Genomic DNA, 27,702 nt, shown 5'->3' with positions numbered 1-27,702 from the left:
ATAATTTCTCTGACTATTCAGGCCATCAGTCAGATGAGTGTGAACTTAATTTCAATAACTGAAGTGGCGGGATTCTATAGTGTATTAAAGGGGTACTCCAGCGCTTAGACATCTTATGTCCTATCCAAAGGATAGGGGATAAGATGCCTGATCGTCGGGGTCCCGCCGCTGGGGACCCCCGTGATCTTGCACGTTGCACCCCGTTAAAATCAGTCCCCGGAGCGTGTTCGGGTCTGATTACTGTCGATCACATGGCCAGAGCTGTCACGCCCCCTCCCATAGGCTTGCATTGAGGGGGTGGAGTGTGACGTCACATGGGGGTGGTGCCCTGACATCACATGATAGACAGTAATCAGACCCGGAGCGAACACGCTCCGGGGACTGATTTTAACGGGGTGCAGTGTGCAAGATCACGGGGGTCCCACCGCCTTTGGATAGGGGATAAGATGTCTAAGCGCCGGAGTACCCCTTTAAGCATACACACCCCAATATCAATACCAGTATCGGGACATCCCTAGTTATGGCTATTAGAAGGTGAGGAGAAGAAAAAGGGAAAAGCAAAAATGAAAAATTGTGTTCTAAAGGGGTTGAAAACAAATGTAAATCATCTGGAGAACGGTTAATAAAGAAAAAAAAAGGATTTGTGTTTTGGACTTGTCAAAGTCCTGACTGTATCCCTATTGTAATGCCGTGGCATGACCTAAGATCTGTACATGCTAGACATCCCACATCCCAGAAATATTGAAGAACTGAAACATTTGCAGGGAGGATAGGTTCAGAATTCCTCTTCAATGAACATCTTATTTGCAGCTAGAGAAATGGTTTAGTGGAGCTGATTGCTTCTAATGGGAGATCTATAGGATATTAGGTTTAATGGTTAACTAACTTTCCCCTTGTGTTGTGGATCTTTATTTAGTGTGCTCAGTAAAGTACTTGAATGGTACAACCATTTGTCTTATTAGTTTAGTTTGGTTGTTTGTTATTCAAGTCACAATTATATACCATTAGACCACATTATTCTAATACATAAAACCCGATAATTTAAAAGGGTTAGCTTTTGTTTTCTTGAAACTGTAGATTTGCAACCTAACTACATTGCCACAGCAGAAGGAAGATTGAGACCTGTATATACACACATTGTTTCATGTAGGTTAATTTTAAAGCCTGAATTTTTTTTTTGAAATATCTTAGTTGATTTACCATTTTGTATGTATGGACTCTTACTTTCCTAGCTGTCACGTCACTCTCGGTTCATTGCCACCTCTGTTTGCTGTTCAGTTTTCTTGTGGGCTCACTTCCCATACACCAATGGCTATAGCCTACAGAAATGTGTATGTCTTAGACTGGCTTTTACCTGCCATATTGGTTTTGATTGGTCATTGAGTAATTTTAGCAAGTAAAAACAGTGTTAACACATACACTGATAAATTTCAGTACATACATGACTGTAGCTAAAAGTAACTAAGTTATTTGACCACAATAAAGCAGGAGTTGATGGAATTGCAGCTGCAAAAACTAAAGCAATACGTTGACCTGAGCAAGTTGCTGTATGAGCAGACAAGAGCACCCTTTAAAGGGGAAGAAAAATAAAAATGCCCCAAAGCCACTACAGTACCTGTTCTGTGTCCCCTGTAGTTATCTGTGTGGTTTTGGCAGCTCTTGTGACTCCTTTAGCCTCCTTAATATTATTTTTCCTTGCTTGCAGCCCAGACTACAACTCCCAGAAGTCAGTGCAGCTCTGTGTAATGGCTGTCAGCCAATTACTTTCACTATCTGTGTGCATGCTGTGTTGTTGTAAACAGAACCACACAACATGTCTTTTCTTTTAAACTATCCCCCCCCCCCATCAATAAATCATGCTATGCTTTAAATGGCAGCATTCAGTGATTAGATTTACTGCAGGAAAATAGCAGCATTATGTGCTGAGTTGTGACTGAGAATTTTCACTGGGCTTCTCTGCCGCAAGGTCCTCACACAGGGAGGGAAGGCGTGCCTGAGAAGCAAGAAGTCACGTGGTGTTGGTCTTGCAGTAGGGTGGGGACTAGGTCTCAGTGAGGTGTTTACACAAAGACAAGCAGGCTCTGGATATGACTTCTTTCTCTCACTCCTTGCATGTAAGTGACAGCTGAAAAAGGGGGAAACTGAGGGAAAGAATGGGCTATGGGTTTAGAAGCATTGCCCCACTCCCACTTTCTGCAGTCTGTTTTGGGTCTCTGTTAGTAGAGATGTACGGAGCCTAACAAGAGGAAATTCAGTGAGACCTCTAGTGGCTAAAACTTTAGACTTTATTAGGAGGAAAGATGTTTAACCGGTTAACGACCATGGACGTTTATTCTCAAAGCTGACAGCAGTGTCTAAAGGTGTCTTTATCCCGTACCTTGTGGTTCAGTGGGGTTGATCGCCCACCACCGTAGTGGGGGTGGGGGAGATCCACTGCTGAGGTAACCTGAGGGTTTACCTCTCCTTTCACAGCGGCTACTGCGCTGAGAATGATAAAGCCTGGCAGGACCAGGCTTTATCAATCGAGCACAGAGCACACAGTTTAATGTGGTTTTATGGAACCACATTGATCTGTATGAGGAATCAAATTATTCCTCCTAAAAGTCCCCTAAGGGGACTAAGAGTATAAAAAAAAGGTTTTAAAACACACACATTAACCCCTTCCTTATTAAAAGTTGAAATCACCCACCTTTTTCCCAAATTCCATATAAAAAATATAAACATAATAAAAATAAACATATTTGGTATCGCCACGTGTGTAAATGTCCAAACTCTAAAAATATATTGGTAAATAAACCGCATGGTCAATGGCATACGCGCAAAAAAATACCAAAGTCCAAAATAGCGTGTTTTTGGTCACTTTTTATACCATAAAAAAATGAATAAAATGCAATCAAAAAGTCTGATCAAAACAAAAATGGTACCGATAAAAACTTCAGATCAGTTATAGGGGGTCAGAATTGGACAATTTTAAATGTATAAATTTTCCTGCATGTAGTTATAATTTTTTCCAGAAGTACGAGAAAATCAAACCTATATAAGTAGGCTATCATTTTAATTGTATGGACCTACAAAATAAAGATAAAATGTAATTTTTAGCGAAAACTACTGCATAGGAACAGAAGCCCCCAAAATTTACAAAATGGCGTTTTTTTATTCAATTTTGTTGTACAATGATTTTTTTTCCTTCATTTTGCCGTACATTTTCGGGTAAAATGACTGAATACTTTGATTACAAAGTAGAATTGGTGGCGCAAAAAATAAGCCATCATATGGCTTTTTAGGTGTAAAATTTAAAGGGTTATGACTTTTAAAAGATAACGAGGAAAAACAAAAGTATAAAAACAGAAAAACGCTTGGTCCTTAAGGGATTAAAGACTATATTAGACATGTGCTTATGGGCACTCGTACTATCAGTTAAGCATACGTTTGGGTACGCTGAATTTCCACTTGCAGTGGCCTTCCATTGATCCCAATAGGAAGCTTGTGTTGTGGGCACTCTGTAGAAGTTCCATTGACAGAACTTCCTACGAGGTATTGATTCAGCCAAAAGAATTAACATGGTTGTTATTCTCGCAGAATCTGCCCTGAAAGGCGCTATCTTTTCTTGGATGGCGCTTATTGTCATGCAGATAAGTGTCGATTCAAGAGGTGACTGCTACATGCTCACTTTCCTTGTGGAGATTCAATGCTGTACTTCTGTAATGTGAATGTACCATTAGTATCTATTTTTATTAGATTTGTTTTTTCTTTGCCTTATATTTATGTATATGTAAATTTATCTCCTTTCATAGTGAAGGTTCAGTTTATGAATTAGCTGGTTATTTTTTAACAAAAGGTTTTTTAAATAGATTTATACATTTATTTTATTATATTTTTATATATTAAAATAGAAAATGATATAAAAGCAGATTTAGTACATTGACCAGCTCACCCATAGTAAGTAAACTTAGGAAGACTATTACTGAATTGAGATTCCTCAATATTGCCTACATAATATTCCTGGACTTTTATGAAAAATTCAGCAACTAAAGAAATGTTGTAACTGTAAACTTAAAATTCATAAACCATATAAATGTTCATTTATTTTTGTTAAATCATTTCTTTTGTTTTTGCTTTTTTGCCACCAATAGTTTGAATGTCAGCATGTAATTTGCTCAAGTGATCTCTTTTCAAGAAGCCATCTTATTTGTATACACACATTATTTTGCAGCTAACATGTATTTTATGTTGATTTGCATGGCAGCATATACTTAATGCATGAAAAACACTGTATTGCTAACAAGTGACATGTATATGAAGATAATTTTCTATATTTTAAGTGTTCATTATTATTTTTTTTTTTCTTGTGCTGCTTTGTTGAATGTGGATGATTCATGCTTTTCATTCACCATTGCTTCTCTTTCCCCCACTGTTTGTGATTTGCTTACCAGGAGGAGCTACTATTCTTACTCCTACTACCTGTAAGTAGAAAATGGCCACCTACTTTATTTTGGTTATTAACACTTACTCAAAAAGCAATATCCCTTTAAAAATAAATGCAGCAGTACTCTGCTCGAAGTGGTAAATTTGTATGTCCTAAAATGAAGGTCTAGACATTAATTCTATATTCTAAACATTTTGCAATTCAATTTTTAACAGAAAATGTTATGTAAAATTGCAGCATTTAAGTCCTTGTAATAATAAATATTTGCAGTGTTTATTCTTAGAGGGATATCATAATGGATGTTTCACAAGCCACTAACACTTTTTTGTTGCACGTTCTATGTTATGTCATTTTTTATTTTATTTTTCTCCTAACAAATGATTTATAGCCCTCTTAAGTTCTGGAAGATTTGCCATGTCCTGGAGTCTATTAAGAGGCAAAAGGGTGCTGCATGTGGTGGATTTTAATCTGGGAATGTGGTGGCCTCAAAAAGCTTCATAACTAGATCTGAAAATGTTATATTTAGCAGTGCTTTTAGGGTTTGTTGGTTCGGTTTTGATTGTGATGCATTACATAAAATCTTGGAAATACTATGAAGACCTCGAGAAATGACATGCTAGTAAGTATTCTAAAACTAAATGCAGTACGCTTCAACCCTTGCTTATGTGGAAGGTTTGATGCAGACACTTACGTGATCTTCCAACTTTAGAATTTACTGGCGACACAGATTGGCTCTTTTGTGAAATGGGGTAGGTGGGATGTTGACAGGTCATTGTTGGAGTCAGGTGAAAAGACATTGGCAGGGGACCAGGGAAATTTTACAAGTATGTATGTGTGTGATAGATAGAGAGATGGATAGATAGATAGATATAGAGATAGAGAAAAACTTTTCATGTTTTCGTACTATAATCTCCACCAAATTGTACAGATTTTGGGTTAAACTTTCCTCTGCGGATTATTTTACTTTTGTTGAGAAATCTATAGTTGTGCATTTTATTGTGAATCTGCAGCAAATTCCATAACATCAATAACTACTTTATTAAACATAATGGGGAAATTTCACACCAAATCCAAAGTGTTTCTAAAGATTAAATTGACATATTGGAAGGTTAAAATTTGCACAATAGAAAAGTTTTTGTGACATTTTTACACAGCATATGGAAGATTTAAAAAAATCACGTCCAGCTTGTTGGTAATATAGTTCTCTGAGGATTCTCTGCCCTTTATGAACATACCCTTAAGATCTTGGACATTTACTGCCCAGTGTTGTGGCAGAAGCATTTTTATTTGTGAACTTTTCGATGTGCATCCACTATTAAATTGCATGCTTTATGCTCCTGAAAAAACATTATACTGGTGATTATTAGATTACGTTACCTGCCGTGACTGTGGAGCATAAGCAACCAAGCTGAAGCAGAGGCGGTGACACACATTAATATTTAAAACAGCCCTTGTACCTTATAAAAGGCCCTGATGAGATTACACTCTCCTTTTATCCTGATGTATTATAAACCTAGAAACATCCAATGCATTATCCCTGAATGAAATGAAATTCTTTGGCTGATGTAATATGAAAGGGAAAAAAAAAAAAAAAAACCTTAACTCAACAGTCATTTGTATTCATTAAAAATATAGCTTCATAACATTTACTGCCGAAGCTATTTGCAGCAGTTGACCTTCTCCCCTGCCATTTCTTTTTCAACTGTTCGCCAAAGTGTCTTGTTACCTGATATAAAAGCTATTTTCCTGCCTAGTGGTGTGGATGTAAGGTCAGACATTAAGTTGCAAAGATAATTTAACAAAAAAATTAAATTGGAAAGTTAGTTGCAGGGGGTGTTTGTTATTGTAGAAAATATTTTTTTTCATCGTAGAAAAAAAGAATGCTGAGGGCAACAACCTAAGAGCTGAACAAGTTCACTTTATAAAGAAATTGAATGTAATCTTATGTAAATGTGTAGATTTTAGCTTATTTTACCTGACCCTCCAGTTTTTGCAGTGTGCACTGCATAGTCCACTGCCTATAATATTAATTTGTGTGGAAAGACTACGCAAGATAAAGTACCATTGGTCATATGAAGGAATTGGACTGTATTGATTCCTCGGTTTGTGTGTATATATAGTGTTTTGATACATCTGTGTAAAATAAGTTTCTCTTGGAACAGCATGTGCCAACAGAATGCCAACTTTGACCCATTTCTGTAGTAATCACCCAGAGTACTTTACTTGGTGAAAGCATAACTTTTCCCATCTGTGAAACACTTGCAATATACAATGCAATATGCTTGCCATGATCTGCATTTACAAAAAGTGTAATAGGGCATTCCCATATTTTAATGATTACTACTGTCAGGCCTCAGGGACCCCAGATGATCTTGAGAATGAAGGAAATGCAGTTCTTGTTCACCTCAATAGAAGCAGTAATCTGTAATTTTTAAAGGTTATTTAGAGAAAAAAAGATCAGGCGAGCAGCCCCATCAGATGTAAGAATAATCTCTATGTAAATGCCATTGAATATTCTTGTAACTATGGATTATTTGCATAAGCACATGAAAGGGGACATACAGGGGCCTCATGTACTTTTGTACTGAAAAAGATCCGTTGACTGTCTTTTAGAATACAGTGTTTTTTCTCCATGCTCCTATAAGACATATGACCTCCCAAGTTATCAATAAATGGTAACTATTATCCAAGTTCCCACAATGATGTAGGTGAATATCTGGAGATGAAAACATAGCAGAGCTTTTCATGGAATATCTTGCTCACCTTTTGGTGTTTTGTGCCATCCACAATCACCTATTAGAGAGTTTAATGGCGGTACAGCCACCTGGGAGTTGGCCTAAGGATCCTTCTGACCGATGGAACTTGTAGCTTTGGATTTGGATAAAAAGGTCCGGGTTCAGTTGGCGCCAGCAATCTTGAAGAAAGCCATTTTATCTTTAAAGGGGTACTCCCACCCTAGACATCTTATTCCCTATCCAAAGGATAGGGGATAAGATGTCTGATCTCGGGGGTCCCGCCGCTGTATTGCATGCGGCACCCACCTGTTTTTTGTGCGGAAGCACTGGAGGGTTTGAGTCACGACTACGGGAACGGCCCCCGTGTGACGTCACGCCCGTCCCCTCAATGCAAGTCTATGGGTGCCGCATGCAATACTGCGAGGGTCCCCAGTGGCGGGACCCCTTAGGTCAGGCATCTTATCCCCTATCCTTTGGATAGGGGATAAGATGTCTAGGGTGGGAGTACCCCTTTAAGAAAGAGACTGCCTTGGTCTCGAAATGCATCTGTTTTATGACCAGAATAAACAAATATATTTACTTTTAAGCGTCTGCATCTCAACTTCCTTCAAGACTACTTATGCCAACTGAACCTGGATCATTTTATCCACATCCAAAGCTACAATGCTCTAGGTCGTAACTGGAAATTGGATGAAAGTCAAATTTACCAAATTTAAATGTGAAAGAAAATGAAGGACTGTTCACCCCAGACTAATTATTGTAATTATATCACATCAGTTTAGTAAAGGAAGTCTATAGCGAGCACTCTATTATGTTGCTGTTAGCAGTATGATCTATAAATAACAAATTTCACATTGAACAATATTTACAATACATATTGGGTGAACTGTTGCTAGGTCTCCCCAGCCCTCCTAAATCTCCATTAGCCATTGTCTTGACAGATATTGCATATTGCCATCAAGACTTTTGCTTGCAACATGGATTTTTAGGCCTCGAATCATTAGTTTGTAGTTTGAAGAAACTCTTTGGATGGTTTCTACAGGCAAATCTCCAGCAGCCAATCCACCCCAAAACACTAATTTATGTGCATATTGTTGAAAATTAGACAATGTAAGATTTTGATTCAGAATATGTTAAGCTGCAATTCATGTTCCAAGCTGCTGTTAGGACTAGAACTATGGTACCTTTCGTATATCTTTATGTACTAGAGTATTAAAGCATTTCTCTACATTATGGAACTACAAAGTGTCTTTGAGATACTGAGAGCTGGAATCCCTTCTCATTTCCCTCCCATCTCTGTCCCTTCTTGATTAACAGTGACCTGGGAGCCCAGCCCGGTTTCCAAATCTCACACTTGCCCACAATCTGTATGTACAGCACAAGACCAAGATTTGGAGTCTGAGTCCTGACTGTCAATCACGCATAAACAGGCATGGGAGGGGGAAAGAGGTGGTTTCCAGCCTTGGGAACACCTCTTTGACTCTTTGCACCAGAAAATAGAAGCATCCTCCTATGTTTTGGAAGCACAGACATATATATGAAAGCTACCATGTGTCTCCTTGTGCTAAGTTTTCTTAGTGTCAGCAGTTTGAAATGTGAACTGCAGCTGACCTATTCCCTAAAACAGAAAACTAAAACATTAATGTACGGAAAATCGGCCTTTAGATCTGTAACATGTAGAAAAATCCCCAACCTTGTGGATTTTGATTCATAGTGAAAATCCACAATAAGTTGGCAGCATTTTAAAGTTATTAATCAGTATATATAAGTATCAACATGTAATGTGAAGGAGTCTTAAAACCTAGTACTGAATCAACTTTAACCACGTCTTCTCTGTGGTATGCTTTTATTATGCAGAAAACACTCAATAGATATAAATCTTCTCCTTTATTTCAGCATTTTAGAAAGCCATTTTGCTTGTGCTGCTATTCTTTCTGGCCCTACCTAATTCTAAAATATTGTAAAAACAGAGAAGCTTTTCTGATCCATTGAGTGCCGCAATTACTTTACTCTTCTACATAATATACCCTGCTGCTGAGTACATCAAGTTTGCCAAGGACTATTTGTGAATGTTGCGGTTTGCGTTTTTTTGTGTCTATATGTATGTTGTAATATTCGACCACCTCTCAATTAGAAGTGGTGAAAAATACTTCTTACACTTAAAGGAAGAGTAAGTTCATGGCTGCTAGAAATCTACTTAGTGGATGTGTTTTGTATAAACTTTGTGAATATTCTATGTAAAAATTCAGTTTGAATCTTTGTGCTGATCTTATGGACCACTTTTAAAGGAAAGGGAAGATTGAATTATAATTTGCAATGTGGCTAAAGACCGGATGCTTCCATGCAGTTTAATTTATGCAGCCATTTTAGTTTTTGTGTTTTTTTTAATTTTCTTTTTTAATTCCTTGGTGATCTAAATAGAATGATTCTTAGTAACAATAGACATTTGAACAGGGTAACAGGGATGGGCTTATATACCAGTTGGGGCCAGTAGTTTTATTCTGGAATCTAGACAAACTGATGACAAAGTGCATCAATCCAGCATCAAAATTTCCGTAGGGACAGAATTTCAGTCTTTTTTTTATTTGTAACCTGTGTTTTTAGTTCATTTACAGGTTATAAGTGTTGGCATAAAAACAGTACAGAACTCTTCATGCACATTGTGGACACTAAACTATTTTACCTTGCAGTAAACTGGCCAAGAAACGCAAGGATGCAATGGGTAATACACGGCAAGAGATGACTCACATGGTGAATGCAATGGATAGGAGTTACGCTGATCAAAGTACCTTGCATGCAGAAGATCCTCTATCCATCACCTATATGGATTCTCATAATTTCAGCCCCAGATGTAAGTATTCTCTTAGCAAATGAACGCTGACTGATTTGGCAGTACATCTATCTTCATATTGCATTGCAGTGACATCACATGATCTGTGCAGTGATTGATTTTGTGTGATCAAATTCAGCAAATTTAGCAATATTATCTAAAATGCATAACTATTATCGATTATTTTAAAATACAGATCCATGTACAATGGCATACTTTCCACTGTATTACAATACTTACTCATTTGTTAATGGTGATTCATTTGTTAAAGATTCTGTCCACGATTTCTAAGGGCTAAAGGAGATATCCATCCAAAAGTGGTAAACATAAAAACTTAAGTATAATATATATATATATATATATATATATATATATATATATTAGTTTGGAGTAGCTGTATTGTGATGCAGATGCAAAATCGTAGAATGTTGCAGAAGCTTGTAATACCTTTTTTATTTGGACTTTTGAACATTATTTTGTAAAGAGGACAAGCTTTCAGGAATCCTCCCTTTATCAAGTCAAAAGCATTTCATATATTTGCTTGCCATGACTTCTCAAGGCATCCCTGCTGATTTTTCAAAATCCCCATAGCCCCTTTAAACAGCCTTTGAATATCCAGCTGAGAGCTGCAGAAAATCTATACAAACAATCAGCCCCTGCACTTGTTTTCTGTTTGAGCAGCAGGGAGGGTCTGCCTTGAGATACTTAAGCAGGTCACACGTGGTGACGTGCCTCAGCCAATCAAGGACAACCACACACTGCACACTAAAGCGCTCTATGCTCTCTGCTCTGAGTTAAGGAGAAGGGAGTGTGATGTTGCAAAGTGATGTCAGGCCCAAAATGGCCTAAGAATCCAGCAAACTGGTGTCAGTCATCATGCGCGCTAAGAACTACTGGACTTTCTACCTAGAGGAAAAGCTGAGAGAAACCTGGTATACGCTCAGCAAAGATTATACTTTCTATTGCAAAGTTATATAGCTTTAACAATGCAGCTTTATAAAGGTTATTTCATTTGGGTGGAGTTCTCTTTTGACCACATGCCGTTTATAAAGGACGCTGCGGCACGGCAGGGTTATGAAGCGAGCTCAGGAGCTGATCTCGCATTATACCCGCATGGTTCCGGCTGCTATCAGGCAGATGTCCGGCATTAACTCTTTAGACGCGGCAATCAAAGTTGATCGCCGCGTCGAAAGTGAAAGCTTCCCGGCAGCTCAGTTGGGCTGATCGGGACCACCGCGGTGTCCCGATCAGCTGTTAGGACATGCGAGGAGGGTCCCCACCTGCCTCCACAGATCCGGGCAGGAGCAGTGGAGCGCCAATAACACTGATCAATGATCAGATAACATTGATCAGTGCCTGCAATCAACTTACTGCATATTGTAGTCCCCTTTGGGGTCTAAAACAGTGCAAAAAACTAAGTGTGAAAAAAGTTAATAAATGTGATTTAACCCATTCCCTTATAAAAGTTTGAATCACCCCCCTTTTAACATAAAAAAAACCTATGTAAATAAATGTAAACATGTGATATTGCCGCATGCGTAAATGTCCGAACAATAAAAATATATTGTTAATTAAACCGCACGGTCAATGGTGTACACGTAAATAAAAAAACAATGTCCAAAATAGCGTATTTTTGGTAAGTTTTTATACCATAAAAAAATTTATAAAAAGCTATCAAAAAGTCCAATCAAAACAAAAATGGTACCGATAAAAACTTCAGATCACGGCACAAAAATGAGGACATTTTTAAACGTGTTCATTTTCGTCCATGTAGTAATGATTTTTTCCAGAGGTAAAACAACATCAAACCTGAATAAGTAGGGTATGATTTTAATCGTATGGACCTACATAATAAAGATAAGGTGTAATAAATGCACTGCGTAGAACAGAAGCCCCCAAAAGTTAAAAAGATGAAATAAAAAAAATGCCATTTTGTATTTTATATTTTTTTACGTAGATTTTTGGTTAAAATGACTGATGTCATTACAAAGTGAAGTCGGGGGTGCAAAAAACAAGCCATCATATGGGTCTGTAGGTGCAAAATTAAAAGGGTAATGATTTTAAAAGGTAAGGAAGAAAAAAAACTAAAGTAGAAAAATGCTCAGTCATTAAGGGGTTAAACATATATATGTTAAAGTTTAATATAAGGGATTTCATATTTTATCTATGTGGTACAAAGGCTGACATGCTATTCTGCTTTGAAAAAAGACCCATTTTGTTTACCCACAGATTTCAGCCAAACAGTGACCAATTCTCAATGACAAATCAACAAGCATGAAAACACTTGTAATACAGCCATTTAAAAAATGTTTCCCCCCCCCGCCAAAAAACTTACCTCAAATGGTGAGATATACGAATAACCTGTACAGCGGGATGTAGACCTCAGACCACACACAATAGACTATAAGCCAATTTTGCCTGGTTAGACATTTCGAATGAACCAGAGCTAGTCCACATTTGAACACATGGGGCCTCAGATACACTCTTAGCCCCTTAAAGGGGTTATCCAGGAAAAAACTTTTTTATATATTTATCAACTGGCTACAGAAAGTTAAACAGATTTGTATATTACTACTATTAAAAAATCTTCATCCTTTCAGTACTTATGAGCTTCTGAAGTTAAGGTTGTTCTTTTCTGTCTAAGTGCTCTCTGATGACACGTGTCTCGGGAACTGCCCAGTTTAGAAGAGGTTTGCTATGGGGATTTGGTTCTAAACTGGGCGGTTCCCGAGACACGTCATCAGAGAGCACTTAGACAGGAAAGAACAACCTTAACTTCAGAAGCTCATAAGTACTGAAAGGATTAAGATTTTTTAATAGAAGTAATTTACAAATCTGTTTAACTTTCTGGAGCCAGTTGGTATATATAAAAAAAAAGTTTTTTCCTGGAATACCCCTTTAAGGATGCAGGGTTTTTCCGTTTTTGCATTTTCATTTTTTCCTTATCACCTTCTAAAAATCATAATGCTTTCAATTTTGCACCTAAAATTCCATATGATGGCTTATTTTTTGCACCACCAATTCTACTTTGCAGTGATATTAATCATTTTACCAAAAAATCCACCGAGAAATGGAAAAAAAATTCATTGTGCGACAGAATTTACGAAAAAATTCAATTTTGTAAATTTTGGGGGCTTCCGTTTCTACACAGTGCATTTTTTGGTAAAAATTACACCTTATCTTTATTCTGTAGGTCCATAAGGTTAAAATGATATCCTACATATATAGGTTTGATTTTGTCGCACTTCTGAAAAAAATCATAACTACATGCAGGAACATTTATACGTTAAAAATTGTCATCTCCTGACTCCCATAGGGGGCTATAACACTGTACACACTGATTTTTTTACACTGATCCCTGCAAAGCCATAGCTTTGCATTGATCAGTGTTCTGGGCAGTCGATTGCTCAAGCCTGGATCTCAGGCTTTGGGCAATCAATCGCCAATCGAACGCGACGGAGGCAGGTAAGGGGACCTCCGCTCGCGTCCTAGCTGATCGGGACATCGCGATTTTATCGCGATGGTCCTGATCAGCCCGACTGAGCTGCCAGGAAGCTTTCACTTTCATTTTAGACGCAGCGTGACCCTGCGTTATATACTGGAACCGGACGCAGGGTGTACAGGTACGCCCTGCGTCCTTAAAGAGCTAGGGATGTGTCCGTTAACAGTGAGAACCAACAGAAATGACAGTGCGTCTTTGGGCTATAATGTAGGCTAATTACAAATGCATAGCAATACTTTATTTTGCTACTGATCTTATGTTAAGTTACTGAGCAACATTTTTATGCATAAATTGTAAAATGACTTTCTAAGGTGAGTATTTGGGGATTAGAAGTGTATATAGGAATTTCCATTTAGGCTATGATCCCACTGAGTTTCTTGAGCCTCATTTTGGTTGATATTTTTACTAAAACCAGAAGTGGAACCGATACAGAGAGAAACTAGAATATAAAAGTTTGCACCTTTTTCTGTGTGTTTGATCCACCTAAAGTGTGGAGTTTACGTGAAAACCTGACATTTAGTATATAAAGGATATTTCTGAGACTAGAGAATATTACAATAATCAATGCAGTTACAATATATTTTATAATTTTATGGCATATTGAGTTATTTTATGTAAGGCATTTAGCTGCTTAAATGAAATGTTTTACCTAGATTTTTTTTTTATTGATTTAGAGCCAGATACGAACATATTTTTTTCTAATCTGTTTCTATTTTCTGATTTTGTATTTTTTTTTTATTTAAAACATTATAGAACAGTCATCTTGTCTTTGCTGTTTTAACAACATTTGGAAAGATCCTTTACAGCCCTCTAAGCATAGGCAACAGTGGTCTCAGACACCATTCACTTTCCTTGAGTTCTCTAGGCTTGCTCTGTGACCTGTGTAGAGACCAATGTGTAGGGAGAGGGGAGATAAGCTCTGAGCATCACCTAATGGGATGGCCTGATCACATTTTATCTATATACTGATTTCGCCTTTTTTGTAATCTGTCTGTAGTCTGTGAGGATAATGAGAAAAATGCTGAAATTTCCTCTATAGAACAGAATTTTCAGCTAATGTTTAGACTTAGTGGCAGTGTGAAAACTGCAAGATTTCAAATTGTTTTTCACTATATGGATGGTAAAATGGAAAATGAGGAGAAATGTCCCCCAAAATTTTTACAAAAATAATTTAATCTATAAACTTGAATTAAATGGTAGGTTATTTTCTGATGACAAATTCCCTTTAAGAGTGGCAGCTACTTATTGTGTATATATTGTAGTACTTTTCACATGCTGCTAGTTTCCTAGTTATGAATGCAACTTTAGAATTTTACTTTACCGTCTTTCCTCCATCACTTTTACTAGTTGCTTTTTTCATGCATTTATGTAGTACTGTGATTGGCTGATCTAGCCCTCATTGACCTGCTAAGACATTCATCTGTCACATCAGCTTTTTTAGAATACCCCATTTTGCATAATTGATGCATGACATTTTTTAAGCTATATCGAGCATTCATATTTTGTTTGTCTTGTAAGTTGGTGACATTCTTGAAAATAAAGATTATATTTATGACCCAGTACTCTTATTTTCCCTAGTTTATATGCAAGTCAAACTAACCATACTCTAAGACGATGCTCAAACATTGCAGTATTTTCCCTGACAAGTACTAGCTTTAATAGGTTATTTCCAGAGTGAAGTTTAAAAAAGGATTTCCACCCAAAATATAATACTGTCCTTATATTAGTAGTGTAAAAGTTAGAGCAGCAATCTTTGGATGTTATGTTTAACTCAGAAATATTGCTATTCTCCATTCAGCAGTGAAAAAGCTGCTTGCAAAGTTGTCAACAGGTGCAGCCTTGTCTATCATCAGAGAACTTTCTTTGATGGTGTAATCATCTTTCTTGGCTACCTATTATGTTTGGCAGCTGAATTAAAACCAGTGCTAGTATACTGTTTTAAAGGGGTACTCCGCTGCCCTGCTTCCGGAGCTCTGCTCCCCAGTGTCCGGAAGTTTATTGTTCCAAACGCTGTGTGTGGGCTTCTGTGTTCAGGGCCACCCCCTCGTGATGTCACGCCTGCCCCCTTGTGATGTCACGCCTGCCCCCTCGTGACGTCACGCCCGCCCCCTCGTGATGTCACGCCCGCCCCCTCAACGAAAGTCTGTGGGAAGGGGGCGCGACTGCTGTCACGCCTCCTTCCCATAGACTTTCATTGAGGGGGCGGGCGTTGTTGCGAGGGGCAGCCCTGAACACGGAAGCACGCACACAGCGTTCGGAACAATAAACTTCCGGACGCTGGGGACCGGAGCTCTGGAAGCAGGGCAGCGGAGTACCCATTTCAGACTACTTGTAGAAGTGTGACCAAAGGGCCATAGTGCAGTCATGGGCAGTAGAGAGCTATTAACCAGTGTGGCTGCACTACTTGTTGTGACTTGCAGAAATGGATACCACAACACAATAGAATATTTTGAATATGTTAGTAAAAGAAACATGACAGATTTTAGTGCTTTTTACTCATATATGCCAGTTTTGTACTGCTTGGGTGAAAATGCTTTTCTCTTTGGAGCTAGTGGTCTCATGCACATTTATTACATCTTTTATTGTTGTTGTTTTTTCTTTTGGATTTACTCACCTTTCTATAGCAGTCGATGTTATTGTGCTTATTTCTATGTCTGTCTGTTTTTCCAACTGCCCAAAATGGAGGTAATATGTATTTTCATGAGCTTTGTTTTCCTGCAGTGCCCAATGATCCACTTGTGCCGACTGCTGTGTTAGGTGAGGACCCAGTCTGGCATCATTTCAGTTCATGCATGAATGATCTTGTTGCATGTGACTCACAACAATGTTAAGATATTTCTTACCCCCCACCACCACCACCTTTATAAACAGACATCATCAATATGTAGAGAAATCTAATTTAATATGAGCCAAAGTCTCTAAAGATATCAGTATTGAAAGCCATATAGGCTTTGTGGAGCCCACGTCAGGATATAGTTGTCTGCCTGCTGATGCTACATGATGTGCTTTAAAGGGGTACTTTGGTGGAAAATCTTATTTTTTTTTATTTTGATCAACTGGTGCCAGAAAGTCAAACATATTTTTTAATGACTTCTATTTTAAAATCTTAATCTTTCCAGTACTATCAGCTGCTGATTTAAAAACAAAAAAAAAAAAAAAATGTTTTCCACCGGGGGACCCCTTTAATATAGGCATGGCATAAAATCTACAGAGTGACAATGTCCAAGCAAGCACCCTCTCTTTATTACATAGTGCTATTTGGAGTTTTATGGCTTGTGGGTTTCTAAAGCAATTCACTTGATTCAGAAACCCATCTCCTGGTTATTTGAAATGTTGACTTTTTGTGATATTTCATAAAAGAGTGACAGCAATTCTCTGGCCTTGTAATGTACAAGTAGAACTGAGATAGCTATAGCAAGTCCGTGCACAACCTTACACAGCCACTGACATATTCTTTTTTTTACTGAAAGATATACAGTATGTAAACTAAACACATTCCTTAAACTAGGTAGCGGGAGATTACATCTATTGTTTCTTCAAGAACAGTGCTCTTGTAGATGGCCCATTATTTCAGGTTACATTTTCTATTTCACGCCTCTGATACACCTCTTTTCCAATTATCTCTTCCATGGCAGAAGCTTATCCGGAAATACACATACGATATCAAGCTATTCTCATACTATTCTCTTTATTTATTTTTATTCTGATAAAACAAAGAATAGTATTTTGCCATTGAATGAGCACCAGTGGGTAACCTGGTTGTATAAATTGTGCTTATAAATACACATACTTTCATAGCCCAGACACATTTAATTTTCAGAGGGAGAGAATAGATACTATCACAGATTGATTTTCACTTTAATATTCAAAGAAGGTCATATTGCCGGCCATGAAATGATTTATTGTTATCTGCAAGGACTTGTGGAAAATGTAATCCTGATATGTGTTGTGTCGAATACATTTTAATTGGCGGCTGTAAAGGGCTTTAAAATGCTATGAACACCTTTTGGAAACGTTTTTTTTTTTTTTCATATATATTATTTCGTTGTATTTATTGTGGTACAAAAACACTTTTACCCTAGGTTACCACTTTTATATGCTTTTTCATAAATCAACTTAGGAGTTCCTTCAGGAGAGTAAAAGAAAGCTTATAAGAACCCCATTATAGAATAACTTCCCTAAAAGGTCTTAAAATATAATAAGACATTGAAATGGCTGTAGAGGCCAAAAATATGTATACACACAATACACAATGGCCGACATTTATCATCGTCTTTAGACTTTTTGTTGTGTCAAGAAAAGGCGCAAAAAAGCTGCAAGCAGGGTTTTTTTGCACCTTTTGGTTTACACATTTCTGCTGATTTTCAGTTGCAATCCACTGATTTTGGCAATACACATGATATGGAAGGGTTTTATGAATTGCGCCTTTTTGTGAAAAGGCACATAAAAGGCTCAAAGCCACTGAAAAGTCTCTAAAAATACACCTGCCCAGACTTAGCTTAGCTTTTTTGTGTATGCCAGGAGAGAAATTTCAGAAAATGTGACCTGCGCAAAATTTATCAAATGCTCTTTGACCTTTTAATAAATTTGGTGTTCCTACACATTCCCAGCACACACAAAAAGGTGTAGAAAAACAACGCGTCACTTACACCTACAATGATAAATGCCGGACAATATTTAAATGTTGGCTGAACTTAAAGGGTAGCTCCCACCATCATGATTTTTTTTTCTGTCCCTGCCTATTGCCCTTCTATCCCTAACACCCTCCCTGCCTTTATTTATTTTTTTTACTATTTTTAAAATGGCATTTAGTCTGCCTGGTAGTGTGCTCACTACCAGGCAGACTTCCCCAGCAGGCACCATGTCACTGATGCCTGCTGGGGGGGGACTTCCGCCCTTAGTTCTCCCAACAGGGTGCCTCCAGCTGTTTCACCACTACAACTCCCAGCATGCCCTGACATCTATTGGCTGTCAGGGCATGCTGGGAGTTGTAGTGGTAAAACAACTGGAGGCACCCAGGACAGGAGTTTCATGGGGGAAGGAGTGAGCCAGGAGCCGATGCGGGAGGGACGGATGCGGGAGAGACTCTTCCTGCCGCTCGGTAAGGAAACCCAAACAACCCCCATCCCCCCCCCCCCGTACCTTGCAGCAGCGCCCCCCATCCTCCCCCGTACCTTGCAGCAGCGCCCCCCATCCCCCCGCACCTTGCAGCAGCGCCCCCCATCCCCCCCGTACCTTAGAGCAGCACTCCACGCACCTTGCTGTAGCAGCCAACCCCCCCGCGCCGCCCGCACCTTGCAGCAGGGCCGTCAGCCGATGCGGAGCCCTGGCTGTTACTGCGCCTGCGCAAAATTTCGACTGATGCCCTGCCGGAATCAGTCGGAATTTTGCTGTGACGTCACTCTGCACTGCATTCGGCCACTAGGAGGGCGCCCCCTAGTGGCCGAATTTCAAATTGCTTTTAAAACGTTTTAAAAGCATTTTTTTTTAATAAAAGTATATTAGAGATATGTTGTAGTACTTGAGTACTACAACATATCAAAAATTATTTTTCATGACAGTGCCCATTTAAGTGTCTAATGTGCATAGAGGTATACTAACTTTCCCCTAAAGACAGTACTTAGGAAATAGAAGGATTGGGGCAGGTGTACATCAACATGTACAATCCTTCATAAGACAAACAAGCTGCTGCTAGAAGTTTCTGGTAGCAGCTTATTTCCCTCCCCATATTGAGAACACATATGCACATTCGGCTGAACTGAATGTGTATGGGCTAGGGGCAGAACATTTAGCTGTTGGCCAAGCAAATATTCAGCCAACAGCTATCTAAGGGGTATGACCACCATTTTATTTATTTATTAACCTTTTATTTTTATCTTAAGCTATGTGCAGAATGTTTTGTTCACTGAAAACATTGTTTTTTTATTTTATTTTTTTTTTTTACATCTCAAGGTCACCTAAAGGGGCCAAAATTAAATAGTTAATTAGCTAGGAGAACGTGCGTTAGACAGCACATGTTTAATTGATTTTCCATGGGAGCACCGAAAAGACCCGAGTAGAGCATAATCGGCGCTCCCATAAAAATGAATGAGTGAGACTGGGTCCCATTCTGGGGTCCCAGCAATCAGCTACTTATCCCCTATTCTGTGGATAGGGCATAAGTTAATTTAAGCTGTTCACGTAGTACCCTTTTAAATGCACACACTTAAAAAAAATTTAATGCACTATACTCACCTTCCTGAATCCAGTGCAAGTACTCTAGTCTGTCCCTTGGTTTTCTTTCACTATGGACACGCTCTCCTTATGACATTATGACATTATTATGCAGCCTCAGTGATTGCCCTCAATAGAGCCCTAGAGAGTGTCTCATTAGGGGGTAGGAAACAAAGACCCAGGCAAAGACCGGAGCACTAGTATATTGTATGTATGGGTACAGTCATACTTTAAGGGTATATTTATTCAAAGCAGAGATGATATCTGCAATTCTGTCAACCTAAATGGGCATTGCAGAAATCCATGTGCTTGCTACCAAAACAACTCCATTCCGGTGTGGAACATACCCTAACATCTGTGCTCACCAACATTTCTGCTAGGCTGTTGCAGCAGCTATAGAAACTATAAATTGATCATGGTTGCGGCTCATTTTTAATTGTAATCACTTTTACAATTTTTGGGTTTAGTGTTCCTTCAAGGAGGAAACGTTTAGTAGTAGTAATATATCTTTAAATTGGCTATTTCAGTTTTTTAAGCTATTCCTGTGCATTAGCATTTTGGTTGCTGGATGTTGTCTCTCTGTACTTCTTATATCCCTTTTTATATAGTTTTTTTTTTCTGATAATTTACTTGTATGTATATCTTTAAAGTTGGGCTAGAGCTACACGGCTAAATTTGCCATAAATGTCTTTGCCTGCATACAGTGTCACCAGTGCACTGCCAGTTCTTTGAGTTGACCTATATGTGACTGCTTGAGAAAGATGCAGAAAGCTGCACATACATTGAACCATTTACTATAAGACTGATGGCGTACAGTTTCCTGTGATTGTCTTCCATGATTACTGGTGTAACCCTAGCCATGTGTTCATTTTTGTGACCTTGCCCTTTGTGCAGTATTAGTTTTAGTCTTCATGGCTGTATTGTTCATCTATGTCATCCATCTTTGTAAACCATACACATATGTTGTCTATACATACATCTAATGCAGCTTAATTTAGGTAACAACATTTTATAATTTTTTTTTCCTGCTTCCCGGCTTCAGTGCCAATCACTGGTAAGTAGGATGACAGATGTGTTTTATTTTTTATTTTTAAATAATGCTGCAGCTTGAAATGCTTTAAACAGTTCACTTTTACTAGAGTCTCTTGCAGGTGAAATCCATTTTGTACATGACATTCCCAATAATTAGAAAGCTAGGCTTAACAATCTTGCTGAGAGGTGCTACTGCGTTAATTCATGGCAGATGCCACCCCCAGCTGCTCCTGCCAGATGCCTGCTGTAGTACATCTAAACAACTGACAAACTTGAGGATATCCTGTGAAGCATGGGAGATGGGTCTGGCTTATTTCACTGTATTCATGTATGGGAAACGTTCACACGCAAAAAAATAAAAAAGGTTTAATTTGATCTTTAGGAAAGTAACACATTGCAGAAATCATTGCACATGCTGCAAAACAATGCAGATCAAATCAATTTGAGTCTTTTCAGTTTCAAAATCTTTTCTCCAGTTCCAGAATCAAACTCTGTTTCAGACTTATGAAAAAGTGGAGGGATATGCCCATAGCAACCAATCACAGTTCAGCTTTTATGTCAACAGATTGCATTAAGATGTAAAAACCAAGATGTGATTGTTTGTATCTGACAGATTTAGAATTCTGTGCCTCTATATCTAATATTAGTATTTATCATTTTCACAGATCCTGTGCAATGTGACATTACTGTATTAGAAGTTAAAGGGGTATTCCAGGAAAAATCTTTTTATATCAACTGGCTCCAGAAAGTCGAACAGATTTGTAAATTACTTCTATTGAAAAATCTTAATCCTTCCAATAATTATCAGCTGCTGAAGTTGAGTTCTTTTCTGTCTGGCGAAAGTGCTCTCTGCTGACATCTCTGCTTGTCTCGGGAACTGCACAGAGTAGAATAGGTTTGCTATGGGGATTTGCTTCTACTCTGGACAGTTCCTGAGACAGGTGACATCAGAGAGCTCTTAGAAAAGAACAACGCAACATCAGCAGCTCATAAATACTGAAAGGATTATGATTTTTTAATAGGAGTAATGTTTCTGGAGCCAGTTAATAGATTATATATATATATATATATATATATATATATATATATATATATATATATATATATATAGTCTAAGTTTTTTCCCGGTAACCCTTTTAAGGACCTTCAAATAGGTTGCCAAGAAGTTCAAACTACAGCTTCTGATATCTTCCTGAATTTCCCACAATTCCTATGCAATAAAAAATCCTAAAATGTTCCACTTAAAATATTTCATTTAGGTTATTAGTACTTTTTGTTTTAACTAAATACTACATATAGGATTGTATTTGACTGTGTTTTATGTTGACATTGTACTTTATTATAATTTTTATCACAATTTCGAGTTTTATTTTGTATTAGTGGTATGATAGATGCAAGAGCTGCTTGTGTTAGAGCCAACCAGTTCCAATCAGCCATGACTGAAATATATGCAATTTTTTCCTTGTATTCTTAGATGAAAACCACACTGCAACAGCCGAGTCCAGCCGTCTCTTGGATGTCCCCCGTTACTTATGCGAAGGGACTGAATCTCCATACCAGACAGGACAGCTTCACCCAGCCATTAGAGTGGCTGACCTGCTTCAACATATTAACCTTATGAAGACTTCTGACAGCTATGGATTTAAAGAAGAGTATGAGGTACAACTGTCAGGAGAGTTGACCATAGCATTAGCAAAGATGATAATGTTTCTGCCTAATCTAATATCAAATTATTTAATTCTAGATTTAGTGAAACTTGATATGTTCATGTGTACACTGTATGTATGATTTAATATTGCAGAGTTTCTTTGAGGGGCAGTCTGCGTCATGGGATGTTGCCAAGAAAGATCAGAACCGAACAAAGAATAGATACGGAAACATCATTGCCTGTAAGTCTTCGGCAACCATGATTTTTAAGGGTCTCGCTACACTACATACATTAAAATGTTACTGTGGGGTAAACCCATCCCCCCAACATCATATAATTTAGGAGCTATTGGACTTCTCTGTGTGCCTGAAGCCCAGTGGTCAAGTCCTGGGGAAAAAAGTGAGGGAACCCCATGACATCAGTTGATGTTTTGGTGCTTTTCAGTGCTATATAGAGAATGAGGACAGTTTTTTCTCCATGTCTTTATAAAGGTGCCCATATGGTGTAATGGTAGCGGACCATTTCAACCAAAATTATCATCTGTTTTGGTGACACTTAACATTAAACAATTGTTTTATTTAGCTTACCAATAACACTGTCGTCATCTGGAAAGAAGCCGAATGTGTTTGAAATGTTTGATTAGTCAACCAAAAGTTCTTTCATTCAAAAGAAAGAATGCTCTCAGAAAGATAGTTTGGTCTTCGCCTGGTGTCAGTGATCATGTCAGGCCAATATGTGCAGCTGTAATGTCCAAAATGGACTCCATTGTGTATGGATGAGTCTGAAAAATGATCGTATATGAGACAATTGTTTGTTCAACCATCAACATGCTTTTATCAAATTTTTAAGAACATCTTAACTGACAGTTATTAGTGATGGACATATGGAGATAACAGGGAACACAAAGATAATGTGTGTCCCCACCATAAAACATCTCATTAATATCAAACATTTTATAGCCTGAGGGAAGCAGGCATATAATAAAGTCCTCCTTAAAAATGGTCCATGTAGGAATTTAGATATGTCACTATAATGCCTTGTATGCTATTCAACTCATATAGAATAATATACCTGCTGACAGGTCCCTTTAAATTAATAATGACTACTCTTCCTAAAAAATGGTCCACTTTTTTATTAGACGATCACTCAAGAGTCATCCTACAGCCGGTGGAAGACGACCCATCCTCTGACTACATAAATGCCAATTATATTGATGTAAGTGATCTTTACATTCTTCCCTCTGTTCCTGCATGCCTTGAGCTTTTGGCTTTTGTTTGTGACTGTTTCTTTTTCGCATGTCATGCTTATGAAACTTATTGCAAGTGTTTGAAAAGAAGAGAAACTGTACACTTTCCTTGTTCTAAGTCTCAGTACTCACTGACATTGTTGTGCTTTCTTTCACACCTGACTTTGGTTTGGGCTGTAGATTTGGCTGTACAGGGATGTAAGTACCACTATATGTGAATAACAGACCCCTATAATAAATATTTGATTATAGACATTGTCCCCAGTTACTTTCTAATTCCAACTAATGCTTATTACCCAACATCTATGCATGCTTCACTTGATTAACTTTGCAAAGTTTGTCTGTTTTTATTTTATTTTTTTATTAATTTTTTTTTGTTTCAGTTGTGCTTTTTTTTCTTTGTTTTGTTATGTAACAAAAAATTGTAACCTGGCAAAAGTCCACTTTTTTGTAAAGGTCCCTGAAATGTGTTATACTTTCCCCTATAACATTCCATGCTCATTTTTTATTTTGATGTTTTAATTATTTGACTGCTCCATGCTTTTTGTTGAGACATGTAGTGTAAGTTTTTATAAATGTTTATTTTGCAGTTGTATTGAAAAAGCCTGTCAGGAGATTTTTTGCTGCCTGAAGAATCGGCAGCATGAAATCCCAACTCAGTCCTTTATAACTGAGACATGCAGCATTTTAGCGAAAAACTCAATTTAAAACTGAGCCATGGTATAGTTTTTTTTCCCCCTAAAATGCTTAACATTTTAGATTAAAACATAGTTGTTGGTAACAAGGAAGTCATTTGGGATTTCATACTGCCTGTGGTTTGGGTAGCATAAATAGGGCAGACTCCCTTGAAGTTTTCTGATTTTGTCTACCTATGCAAAGACACTTGTTTTATTAAAGGGAATTAGAGCACGATTAAAACCTATTTCACTCCAATTCTGGTTTTAGTTAAAGGTGGAAAAAAAGCGTCTGTATTATGGCTGTCTAAAAGCAACTGAAAATGGCATCCTAAACTGATCACCCCAGGTTGCACCGCAGTTAAGCTTGCAGTAGTATCCACTTTAATGGTATGGTCACACAATGTGTATATGCAGCGTATTTTATGTTACACATCGGGAAATATGCTGTGTATTCTCCTAAGAGCAAACAAACTGTGTGCGCAGTACGATTTGGTGGCGGGGCCAGCACACTGATGTGACTTGATGAAGAGGCTCGCCTCCAAACATCACTGCATGCACAGAGCTGCTGCAGGAAAGCCTTTTGTGTTTGCTCATAGGAAAATATGCATCAAATTTTGCACAGCATAAAATATGCTGCATATACGCAATTTGTGATCCTACCCTAATTCGCACGTACAGTATCCTGCACATATTTGATGCACAGTGCTTGAAGCTATGTTCACTCATTTAATTTACATTGAATTCTGCAGCACAAAATCTGAAACTTCAAAACTGGAGCATCAAATATGCGCAGGAAAATGTATGAATGAATAGACCCTTTTTATGTAGCACCCTTTTTAAGGGTTTATGTAGCCCCTCTCTCACCTTAACTGACAGGTGGACAGACAACCCAGAAGCATTGTGGACATGTTCTATTAATCAAAATAGGACTCGTGTAAAATATTTGTAAGACATTAGAAGGCTACCTCATCTAGCATTCAGCATCAGCTATCTTTGCCAAGTGTCAGCAGGGTGAGCAAGGGTCTTCGCAATTTTATAAAAAATTTTTATGGGAAGACAAAGTAAAAAAAAAAAAAAATTTAAGAAGTATTAAAACGGTACTTTACAGCAAAGCAAAAAAAAAAGTTTTCAAGACAGTTATACAGATTTGTAAATTTTTTCTATGTAAAAATCTTAAAGGGGTACTCTGGTGGAAAACATTTATAATTTATTTTGTTTTTTATTTAACTGGTGCCAGAAAGTTAAACAGATTTGTAAATGACTTCTATTAAAACATATTTACTCTTCCAGTACTTTTTAGCAGCTGTATGCTACAGAGGAAATTCTCTTCTTTATGAATTTCTTTTTTGTCTTGTCCACAGTGCTCTCTGCTGACACCTGATGCCCATAAGAGAAACTTTCCAGAGCAGGAGAAAATCCCCATTGCAAACCTATGTTGCTCTGGACAGTTCCTGACACGGACAGAGGAATCAGCAGAGAGCACAGTGGACAAGACAAAAAAAAAATTAAAAAAGAAGAATTTCCTCTGTAGCATACAGCTACTGAAAAGCACTGGAAGGGCAAAGATTTTTTTTATTTGTTTTCCACTGGAGTACCCTTTTAAGCCTTTCAGTACTTAAAGGGTAGCTCCCACCATCCAATTTTTTATTTTTTTTTGCTAGCCTGTTCCCCACCCCCCGCTACGGCACTAGCCCGTTCCCTCCTCCACCCGCCCCGCCCCGCATACCCAGTTCCCTTATTACACTTGCAGTTACTGCAGAGTCCGGCAGCGGGCGTGCAGGGACGGGACAGCGGCGGCAACGAGGCGGCGGCGATGTGCGGGTGGAGTGGCCTCCCAGTCAGTGGCCGGGGAGCCAATGCGCTCGCTCCCGCCTGTCTGATTGAAAGGACTGATTGCCACTCCAAAATCAGTCCTTTTTCAGTAGCCGGTTTTTAAATATAAATGAAACCTTTTTAATGAAAAAAAAAATAATAAAAGTATATTAGAGATTTGTTGTAGTACATAAGTACTACAAGATATCAAAAAATAAAGTTGGTGACAGTGCCCATTTAAGCTGCTGTATGCCTTAGACGAAATTGTTCTTTTCAGTCAGAACCACCTCTATCTGTGTCATGAACTGTCTAGAGCATGAACAAACCCCCATAAAAAAACCTCTTCTGCTCCGAACAGTACCACTCAGAAACGCATCGCCGTCCATGGGGACTGCAATGCAGTTTGTGTGATCCTACTGCCGACCACTGGCTCTTGTGGGAACCCATTCAAAGTTGACTGAATCATGACTGAGCATTTCCTTTGACAATGTCACATGACCCAGTAACAATAATGAAACACATGGATGCAGCTATCCTGGATTAAGATAAATGGTACTGTGGGAATAGTGATAGTGAGTGTGCATGATATGGGGGGAAAAAAAACCTGGAATGCTTCTTTAAAAATAAAATCATTTTTTAAGGCACTTCTTTCAAAATACAATTGTTTTTAAATCAGAAAATTTACATGGATAGACAAATGAGACCTTTTTTCCTGTGGGATTTGGTGTACGCAGGATGTGAAGCATTATTCCCATTCCCTTTGTATAATAGTTATTTCTGTTTCGATAAGGTGCAGGGGCTAAGCGGTCTTCGTTGTACAGTTACTACCACAGTCATCGCTTAAGTTGAATAGTCTTAGTACTTTCTCACATGTTTTCTACCTTTGGCTCTTAGAGAACAGGAGTAGCGTAGAAAAAGCCATTACTCCAGTATGCACAGAGCCTAGGGGTAATAACTTTGCACTAGTTTAAGTGTAGTCTGCTCAATGACAGTATTTTTTTTCCATCTATTCCATGCATCTATAACAAAATGACCTACAACCATTCAATAAGATTTAATATGCAGTATTTAGTTATAGATGTAATTGAACTTGGTTCACACACAGAGATTGTGTTCTTTATCTAGACAGACATTATAACACAATCCGTGTTTTGCCTATAGAGAATGCTAACTGGAAATGTTGCTGTACTTTTTTTTAAGCAGAGGACCGTAAATCCGACCCTATTGTGATTTTACATTGAAATGCTTCTTCGGCTCATCTATGACAAGAGTCTTCTGCAGAAAAATGCTTGCATTTTATTTCCAGTGCGTTTTTGAGTGCTGAAACACAACAAAAAACACAATGGCCCTGATTTAGTAGTTTTCTTTTTGGGTTTTGATTCCTGGCAGGTATTTTCCACAGTATTTATGAATGTTTCCCTACATTTTCCTTATTTTTTTTTTTTTTTACAACTGCTCTGAACTGTGGGGTTTTTCATAGGTCAGATCCACCGCATTTTTCATAGAAACCTTTGTAAAAATGTTTTTTTTTTTCCGAAAATTTCAGTGACACGCCCCTTTTCCTTGCTGCCCTGACCATTC

The 27,702-nt window shown here is 38.1% G+C and overlaps 1 protein-coding gene across 14 annotated transcripts in view; it reads left to right on the top strand.

The window, feature by feature from the left end:
* The window catches only part of PTPRK (protein tyrosine phosphatase receptor type K), a 400,600-nt gene that overhangs the window by 330,851 nt on the left and 42,047 nt on the right, over window positions 1-27,702 (top strand). For 4 of the 14 annotated variants that reach the window (XM_056566508.1, XM_056566504.1, XM_056566505.1 and 1 more), the window contains 8 exons: window positions 4,434-4,463; window positions 9,852-10,012; window positions 16,215-16,250; window positions 20,749-20,760; window positions 22,213-22,397; window positions 22,540-22,627; window positions 23,525-23,601; window positions 23,813-23,830. In XM_056566508.1, the coding sequence (XP_056422483.1) occupies window positions 4,434-4,463; window positions 9,852-10,012; window positions 16,215-16,250; window positions 20,749-20,760; window positions 22,213-22,397; window positions 22,540-22,627; window positions 23,525-23,601; window positions 23,813-23,830 (607 nt within the window). The remainder of the gene's footprint in view (window positions 1-4,433; window positions 4,464-9,851; window positions 10,013-16,214; window positions 16,251-20,748; window positions 20,761-22,212; window positions 22,398-22,539; window positions 22,628-23,524; window positions 23,602-23,812; window positions 23,831-27,702) is intronic. The other 10 variants (XM_056566506.1, XM_056566518.1, XM_056566507.1 and 7 more) reach the window with 6 other exon arrangements.

The sequence above is a fragment of the Hyla sarda genome, chromosome 3 (genome assembly GCF_029499605.1).
Source record: "Hyla sarda isolate aHylSar1 chromosome 3, aHylSar1.hap1, whole genome shotgun sequence".
NCBI classification, from domain to species: Eukaryota; Metazoa; Chordata; class Amphibia; order Anura; family Hylidae; genus Hyla; species Hyla sarda.
The sequence above is the reverse complement of the archived record's forward strand: the minus strand, read 5'-3'. Positions and strand labels throughout refer to the sequence as shown.